Source organism: Phallusia mammillata, chromosome 4, assembly GCF_965637545.1.
Source record: "Phallusia mammillata chromosome 4, kaPhaMamm4.hap1.1, whole genome shotgun sequence".
Taxonomy (NCBI): domain Eukaryota; kingdom Metazoa; phylum Chordata; class Ascidiacea; order Phlebobranchia; family Ascidiidae; genus Phallusia; species Phallusia mammillata.
In genome coordinates, this window is record NC_137255.1 from 2,871,657 (window position 1) to 2,881,059 (window position 9,403).

The 9,403-nt window shown below is 37.1% G+C and overlaps 2 protein-coding genes across 2 annotated transcripts; both read right to left on the reverse strand.

Annotated features, from left to right (window-relative positions):
- Positions 1-12: 12 nt before the first annotated feature.
- Positions 13-5,586, reverse strand: LOC145224258 (protein zwilch homolog). Its single transcript, XM_080090717.1, has 9 exons — positions 4,831-5,586; positions 4,267-4,390; positions 3,772-3,842; positions 3,057-3,147; positions 2,189-2,256; positions 1,993-2,130; positions 959-1,248; positions 407-560; positions 13-253 (listed from the first exon to the last, which is right to left on the reverse strand). Exons 1-9 carry the CDS (start codon positions 5,584-5,586, stop codon positions 98-100), a joined length of 1,848 nt encoding a protein of 615 aa, XP_079946843.1. The 3' UTR covers positions 13-97.
- LOC145224255 (uncharacterized) lies at positions 5,573-9,026 on the reverse strand. The gene has a single exon (XM_080090712.1). It carries the CDS (start codon positions 8,953-8,955, stop codon positions 5,806-5,808), a length of 3,150 nt encoding a protein of 1,049 aa, XP_079946838.1. The 5' UTR covers positions 8,956-9,026; the 3' UTR covers positions 5,573-5,805.
- Positions 9,027-9,403: the final 377 nt, after the last annotated feature.

Sequence of the window (9,403 nt, forward strand, 5' to 3'; positions counted from 1 at the left end):
GACTACATTGGCTAAAGCAGGGCAGTTTTTTTGTATTATTTCAAAATTTGTGTACAAAATAACCGGACATATACAATAAATTTGTGCAAAAAAGTGTTCAGGCATGGACGCTCCTCGATTTGGCTGTGACGTAGTAAAACGATCGGTGTTCGGTCTCCAAGGTGTCGTCAGAGAGTAACACGTCATGAAGTGTGACGTCAGACAGCAATTTGTCGAAGGGAAAGTCCCTACTCCAGCAAAGGCTGCAAACATTCTGGAATGATAAAAAAACTGGTTGTTAACTAGTTAAGTAATTAGCGACCCAATAGTATTCTATCGAGCATGTGTTGTTACAAAAACAAAATTTACCCAATAGTTTTGTGACACTTAAATGGCTGAAGACCGATTTATTAATGGAATAACTTACCATGCCCGGTTTATTGATCGGCATTTTTGATTTCACTTTCCAAACGCTTGGTTCGACAGTTTCCAAAAAGTCTCGGACTTCAGAATATGACACAGAAAAAGTAAAAGTCTTGGACGCATCAAATTTTTCGCAGAGATAGCCCTGACTAGCTGACCTAAAGAAAAAATGTTTGCAGCAATTTTATTAATGCTTTAAGAATCCAAGTAATTTCAACTGATACCAATTGATCTGACTCAACCAGCTAAAAACAATGGTTTGAAAAAATATGTGTTTAGAAACAGTGCTCAGCTAAGCATTGGACTATTTTATGCAATTTAAACAAGCTTAGTCTATGTATCTATTTTTCAAATATTTTTTCACTCTAATTTCTTTCTACAAGTATATTCAAATGTAATATCTCAGGCGTTATGAATTAAAAATCTGGGAATTAATAGTTGATACTTTATTATGAATACTTTAAACACAAAACAATAAATAAGTGGATTGTCAGTCAAGTAGAAAAATGAGTTTTAATGACATTCAACAGCAACATGTTACATAAATTATTGTTACCTTACAACTTTGAGCACTTTTCCAGACGAAAGTTTCAAATACTGTCTGCAATGGATTGCTAATTCAACAATATGATGCAGTTTTCGCAGACCCTCAAATTTCTCAAGAAGTTTTTGGCTTTCGTTGTGGTCAGGATTGGATTGAGACATAACTTGGTCCAATCGACCACTGGACGAGATGGAATTTTGAAAGAAAAACTCTGTGTAGTCACGTTGTAGCTTGTCTATGCCTATTTCAGCCAGTATTCGAACCGGAAGGTCTCCTTGCAAAGTTGGAGCAGAAATTTCCCCCTTCATCAAAATATTACAAGAAAGTTAATGGGGATTCAGTTCATGTACAGTTGGTTTTGTCAACATCCAAAGTGCAGATAGTTTTATGCCCCACATGGATATACCAAGGCCTTCCCAGTGATGCAATTTTACTTTAGTAGGAGTAAAAATGTTATATTTAGCATAGCATAACTACTTCTACTCTTACAAAAACATTTGAGCCACAATAAGCTGCAGACAGTGCGCACTGTTTCGACCTATGAGGTCTCATCAGTGCAGCTAGTAAAAATAGTTTGGTTGTATGAGCTAATGTAGCCATCTGAAGGCACTCCAGTTTGTTGGAAAAGCAATGCCTCACCAAACCTGTTCCATGCAAAGCTTGTTACTTCCAACAAACTCGAGTGCCTTTAGATGGCTACATTAGCTCATCTCTTGTCACCAACATCGGCAACACCAAAAACCTTCTAGGTCAAAACAATACGCACTGTCTGCAGCTTACATCTGTTCACATTTCACATATGTATGATGCAACTAAGAGTACTGAACTGATGGTAGCCTTTGTAGGGTAACCTATTATGAGGATTTAAGTTGGTATACTAACATATGTTTATGGATATGGTATTAAACACTGTTTGGAACCTCGGTACATGTCAAAAAAGTATCCCGAAAAAACTAGGGGCCAAAAAAAAATTTCTAACAAAACATAAAATAATTAAATAAAAGATAATTGTCATTAATCAATCTTTGAGATCCACTAGAGTTTACCTCATAGGATGATCTGATTAACTTGGCCAAGTACGTTTGATTCTCTTCATGCAACCAGAACTGAATACCTCGGCCCAATTCAAGTTGTTCAAACACAAATTGGATTCCTTTAATCAGATCTTGCTTGCTACCAACAAGCTGCAGAAACATTTTTTTTAGTCAAGTCTTTTTCGTGTTTTTAAAGTAACTTAACAACCTTCAGAACCTCCCAAATTCTCTCTGTGAAATCCAGTTCCGTCCTTGGGGTGGTGATGTAACCATCCTCTGGTAAAATTAGTGTCATGAAAATTAAATTGCTAAATAATTTTAACTACTATAAGGTTTGCAAATTCAAAAAATAAAATAAAAATGTGGAATCTAAATAAACTTGTCATGAATTTAATTAAAAAAACAAAGCATTTGTGTAGCCCTTCAACGATTTATTTCTGTGTTTTGAAAAATATAGATGAAAATCAGAATTTCCAAAATAAATTTTGACTCCAAATCCAAATTATTTACAACTTAAAATGTGCCTATTATGAAAAAACACTGAGTTCTTTCCTAAAAAATGGTACGATTAGAATTTAAAATCTTTTTGCAATCAAACAGATTAAGCATAGTGCAATTAGGGAGATTTATCTGTATCTAAAATAAATATTTGTACCTTCTATAGGTCAGAATTGAAGCTTTTCATGCACTTTATTGTATAGCAACTTTCACAGACAAATTGCATGTCATGATTATAATACCAAGTGCTCAAATTTATTACATAACTATGCCTACACGTAAGAGCATCACTGGCTACAGAATATGATGCTAAAATTGATTGTGAGAATTATAAATCCACATCCAAAGGTTAGCTACACCCAGTGGTGGGATTCAAATTTTTTGTCAGCTGGTTCTATCACAAAAGTCATATTTTTCAGACAGTTCTGTTACAAAATGTCCATTGACAGTAACCAGTAATGCTAACCGGTTCGCTGATCTCATAAAATTTCGTGAGACTGTTCTACAGAACCGGTGCGAACCGGCTGAATCCAACCACAGGCTACACCCCATATGGCACAGTATTGTCATATTCTTACCATCAGTTTCTTGTTCATTTTGATCCATCGATGAAACCATGTTTATATTACCGAATGAATCCACTACCTCATTTAACTTCTTTAACATATCCTGTAAGTAAAATGACAATGGGTGAGTTTATACTCATCTATCCAATTATAACTGTTCAAAAATGACTTTCAAACACGCTTAGTTTAGGCTGAAGATTGATATTTGAGTAGGGATTACAGTAAAAGATAGTCACACAGTTTTAATAATTAAGATGAACATAAATTCATAACTGGGATCAGCCATGAAGCATTCATGCAGACCAGTGATCAAGACACACTTGTGTATAAATCATAGTATGTCAGGCCCATTAAAGGCATTAAACCCAATCAGCTGGTCACCAAGCATTACCATGTGGCAAGGCATAGGCTAGAAAAATCAGTGGGATTCGAACCCAAGACAGGAATCTTTTCCAGACACACCATATGGAAATGCTTGGTTACCGGCTGATTTATTATAACATCTTCCATGGGTAGGGTGTACTACGACAGTCATAATAGTTGAGCATATATAACAGGGATGTACAACCTTAAAAGGCGTTTTTTTATAAATGACAGTTGTCCTCTTACAAAACAATAAACATAGAGCCAATGTCAAGATTATACCTTACAACAGGCTTGGTTTATATTGCATAAAAGTACACAAACAAACTACAATGCTACTACACAAAGTAGAAGATTTACAAACCTCTTGCTCCAACAATTCTGTTGTTTCTGTCCATTGAACCTCCTTGTCAGGACCGAAAGCACCAAGCAGTCCTAAATTTATAGACAAAATGTGAAAAACTGATTGATTTTTACTGTTTGTGTTCACACAGTGTTTTAATTCAAAGTTCAGAATTTGTATAGTGTATCTAGGTCACTCTACAAACTTGTTTTTTTAGGAAAATCTACCAATTGGATAAAAAGTGTTTTTGTGATGTGTGATATAATTATGGCATAATACATCCCACCACAATGTGTTTGGTTTTGAACCTCACCAAAATTTCTAGTTTTCTTCTCAACATAGACCGTTTTGTGATAACACCTGAAATAATTTTCTTAAACTTAAAATTTGGACCCCTGCAATTTAGTGTTAATTACATGTGTAGTTTTCATAACTTCTCTTGAGGTGTACCCATGTTTAAAAATATGCTGAAGTGTAAGCATTTTTATGAGAAATATAATAAAAGAGTACCCTTACCTTGTATAACTGCCAAATTTTTGTAGTAGCAGAATGCAGGACTTTGAATGCCTCCAGGTACAGGTTTCAGTATCACATCAATGCTCGTGATTGTAGATGGATCAAGAGACAAAATTTTGCGGACCTTTTGGAAACAAAAAAACATTGGTAAAATTTAGAGGAGCAAACAATGTATAAATAATGATCCCAGTGTTTTTGTATTCAACAGTTTTGCACAAGTGAACCACTGGCTTATGGCAATATTGACCAACCAACCATCATTAAACATTCAACAAGATAGTCGAATGGTTAGTGCAACCACTTTGTGTTCACAAGGTAGTGGGTTTTAATCCTATCTCTGCTGCTTCTGTTTACTGGAGAAAGGGACATTGCTCCAACCCAGTGGTTGTTGAACTAAATTGAGTTCACCAACTGCCCGAATTGAAAAAATCAATTATGAAATTTTTGAATAGACTTGCAATAAAACAGGCAGCTTGACGGCGGACTCATTGTGAGCATAACGCATTCAGGCGTTGTCCACCCACCGAGGATAAAAATGAAACAAACAAACAAATTAAAACTTACTTCAGAACATTTGACATGAATTGAGGATTGTGCCGTATTCTCTCCTTCATCTTTTACAAGAGAGGAGCAGGAACCAAAGAGATCAAACTCCGCGTACATATCTGTCATTGTGCTAGATTCATGCAAAAACCTATTGCTTGATTTCGATGGTGATTTTCCATTACGGTCGTCCCATGTTTTGGCAGAATAAGGGCCATGGCAGGAAATAGCATTAGTAACAATACGACATGCATTGCCACCATCACTGGCATCGTTTTGTACGAGTAAAAAATATATCCCCCGATTGTTCGTTTGGCCATCACACAAGGCAAGAATAGGAAGAAACTTTTTTAAACTGTTGTTGCCATTTGCAAGGCAGTAGGAAAAATGGGAAATAAAATTTTGTGCCACACTAAAAGGCACTAAATTATCAATGGACAGTCCATTAGCTGTTTTTAAGCTAAGACTGTCATTGCAAGTGTCATCATTTGACTGGTCAGTTACATTGAGGTAGTCTGAAAAGCCATTACTCATGTTTTTGCTACATGATGACTCAGCGTACATATAAGTAGTAATATCTGGCAGTGATTCCTCTGTCACTTTGGACGTCAAGTCTTTTATGAGGTGAACAACTGTATCGTTGTTTGATTTTGAATCAGTTTGTGATACATCAAGGGTTTTTGACAAAATGCAACCGTTCCATTCCGCTTTGCCATTTTCGTTTAAAAATTTTATCACATTACAAAAATTTTCCATGTTGTCATCTGTAAAGCACATGGTATGAATATCAGTACAGAGTGTGAAACTAAAACGCTATAAAAATCTACACGTACAAACACAAGGATAAAAAGTATTGAATAGTCTTTACATGTTATCTTCATACAATATGCACACATACAAGAAAAAGCATAGAAGTATACAAAACATATTGGTTTGGTTTCCAAATACACAATGGAAAAAACTGTTTACAAGTAATATTATGTACACCGATAAGGTCTACTTTTTGGCCTCAATTTCCATTAAATACTGAAACAGTCTTGCAAGACAAGCATCAGAATTTACAGGCTTTGCTGGAATAACTGTTTCATTAATTGAATCCACTGATTTATCAATAAGAGATGAATTTTGTACGGAAACTTTTTCTTTAATAATAGCTGAATTGTTTAAGGTTGGCATTTCCATCTGAAACTTTTCCAACATAAAATCATCATTGGTTAGTGGATTATTACTTAATATGGTAGAGTTTAGAGATAGCAAAGTCATATCAGGCTCTTCAAGAATTCCCCTTTCAGGCATTTCTATGACGGTTTCATCCGTGCGCAGAGTTTCAACAGACGAATCAACTGTTGACGCTGTAGAGTCTGCAGTTGTGTCTGACTGGGCCAACAGAGCCTTCCATGAGGTTTCATCAAATGCTGCACTTGCGTCTGTTTTGTCATCTGATGTCGTTCTTACTTCGATACTTGTACCACCATCGATACTTGAAAAAGGTGGGTAGGATATTTCACTTCTGTCTTGAACCGACAGCGGGTGCTCGGATATATTTAAATCCGATGTATTCTCTGTGCTTGTAACATCCTTGAGCTCAACACCAGGGGTTTGTGGGGTCAACTCAATAAATGATGACACATTTGGGTTGTAATCGGTCATAGAAGTTTGCGGTTTCATGTACATTGAAATGTCTGGTTGCAACTCCATAAATGAATGCTTGTCGAAACTAAAATCAGAAATCGGCTGACCCGAGGAGCTGCTTGAATCAACTTTCTGTGGTTCAACAAATGGTGTTAGCTCCACAAATGATAAATCATCATGACTATTACTTGAGGTAGGGGTCTTTAGAGTCTTGTAGTCAAATTGCTTGCCGCTGCTTGATTTACTTAAAATCGATGGTGTCCGCACACTGTTGGTGCTTATTTCATGTACTTCCATAGTGTCAGAATTATCTTCTGCAACGGCAACATTACTTTTCACACTCTCTGATGCAGAACTAGAGGCCATAGAAACATCAAAAGGTTTTTGATTTGGGTCAGTCATCATTAAGAGACTTGGGATCTTCAAAGTTGCCCCAGTGCTTGTGGGCCCCTGAAAACTAGTTGAACTGTCACTACTACTTTGTTCACTCATATGAATAACATTAATACTGCCACCATCTTGGGAATGATCAATAGAGTCAGATTGGTCAATCAAAGCCTGTATTTCAGGACTAACTGGGGGAGTCACTTTGTTAAGTTGTTTACCCACTGTAGCGGAAAGCTTTGCGATCGCTGCATGTTGTTTTTGTTGTGCAATAAGTTTCCGTTTGTACTCTTCCAAAATGTCTTGCTGTCTCTTAAGCTCCTCTTCTCGCTTCTGTATTCCGGATGCAATCTTTTCTAAACCATCTTCAAGCGACACAACCGATCCAGTTGTCGCAGTACCACTTGTAAATGAAGAGTTGTCTGTGTCACTAGTTTTGATTTCAGATTCTGAAGAAGTTATGTTGATAGAATCAGTTGATTTGTCACTCGTATCTTGTACGCTGCTGTCAATTGATGGCTCACTCACTGACAATGCATGTGTTTCTAGAATCCGCCGTTGAAATGCCAGCACGTCTGGTTGCTGAAGGGCTTTGCTTACGACAGAATGTGTGAACTGTTGAGGTTTAACTGAAGAAGTGGGAGCCAATGGTGGTGTCGGTGCACTTTTTTCTTCTGTTTCAGGCAAGCTTGGTTCGTCTTTTCCCACAGTGTCCTTTACTGGGACATCACTGTAACTTTTAGGTGGCGAGAAGTCAGTCTTTAAGGGCTTTGTAGTTTCTTCATCTTTTTCACTTAATTCCAATTCATCTTCTGCACCAGTGGTGGTATTTGAATCTGCAGAACTCATTTTTCCATCTTCTTTTTCCTCTGGCAATTCAAAAGCAACCGCTTTCTTCTTTTTAGGTTTCAAAGGCCGTGTCTCACCAATGTCTTTTGGCATAGATGGAAGCTTAATAGGTGGATCTCTGTCAAATTTTAATTTGTCACCATAATCTCGGACCTGTGTTCTCAAGCGATTTGCAACTTTTTCGTAACTATCTTCTGCCTCACTTGTAGCCATTCCAGACGAAAAGTCAGAGGTTTCAGTGTCTGACTGAGTGACTGATGTAGCGGTAGCACTCTCTTCCTCTTCTTGTGCATCTGCTTCACTCGTCTCTGCCTCCTCTGAAGTTTCAGTTACAAACTGAGTTAAAGGATCAGTGGACTCATGCTCTCCTGCATCCGATAAATCCAAATCCCATGACTGCGGGATCCCCAAAGTATCTAAAAGTTCAGCCTGCGTTGCATCCTGAAACTGAGCAGTTTTTCCAGGAAATCCTGAAAAATTATTACGCTTTGTAAATGCTGCTTTTCTTTGTAACATTTTTACATCTGATTCGAGCTTGGTGTACTCATGAGTCATCCGAGCTTTTCGTAGTGCTGCTAGGTGGCGAACCCGAGCACGTTCAATTTGTGCAGAGTGATCACAAATTCGGTCTTTATCCAGCTCTGCGCATCTTGACTCTTCGTCCAAAGCAGCATCTTTTGCAGTTATTTCCTGAGCATAAGACCTTTCCACTAATGCAGTTTGTGTCCCATTGGTCATGATGGTTGTTTCACTGTTGCATCCACTTGTTTCATCGTCTTTCGTGGCTTCTTTTTTGGGCAACATGGCGATTTGTTTGGCACGAATGGCTTCCTTTTTCTTGACAAGCAACCTTCGCTCCAGTAGAGCGTTTTCGTTTTCCTCCTCAATTGCTTTAACCATTCTTGCTCTTTGCACTGCTTCGGTGTAACGTTTGTGTGCTTCACGCTTTTGTTGGTCAAAGATTGCAGCAACTAAAGCCTGGTCAGCCACATCAGATGCTGCATTTTCATGTGCTTTGCCAAACTCAGACAAACCTTCCACATATTTTTCTTTTGATATGGCATAGTTTACATTTTTCCTGTTTTCAAATTCTTTGTTCAATTTTTGAGCAACGTCTTGTAAGACATTGCGTTTTTGCACCTTCACTTGCGATCGCACTCGCTTTGCTATCTGTTGTTCTTGTTGGCGAACTTGTATCAGTCTTATTTTTCGCCTGTTTGCCAGTTCTTCAGCTGGACTCAAACGGCCATCAGTGACCAATGAATGTGGTAACTTATCCATGACCTAATTCATGGTTTTATTAAAACAACAGCAATAAAGATAACTGAAAACTAAAATGAAAACGTCAGCAAAAATAGTTCCGCGTCAAGCTAATAATAAACAAGAGTTTTGATCTCTTTTATTTCAGTAACTAAAAAGACTGTTAAGACAAAAGCGTTTAATAATATTAATTTCAGTTCCAAAAGGACAATTAGCCTCAATCAATACTTTGGTTTACTTTTGAATACCTGCCTTTTAAAATACAACAGAACTTAACGCATTAAAATCATCTAAAATAGGTTTAAAATGATTTTACTTTCAGGTGTCATATATATAAGTTACTGATTACTGCTGTTTACGACCACAAAAATGGTGAGAAATAGCGATTAAAGGTACAATTTTTTGAAAACAAATTTAAATTTGCGCACCAACCATCAATCCAAAACCATACGCTATAGGTCGCTAAATT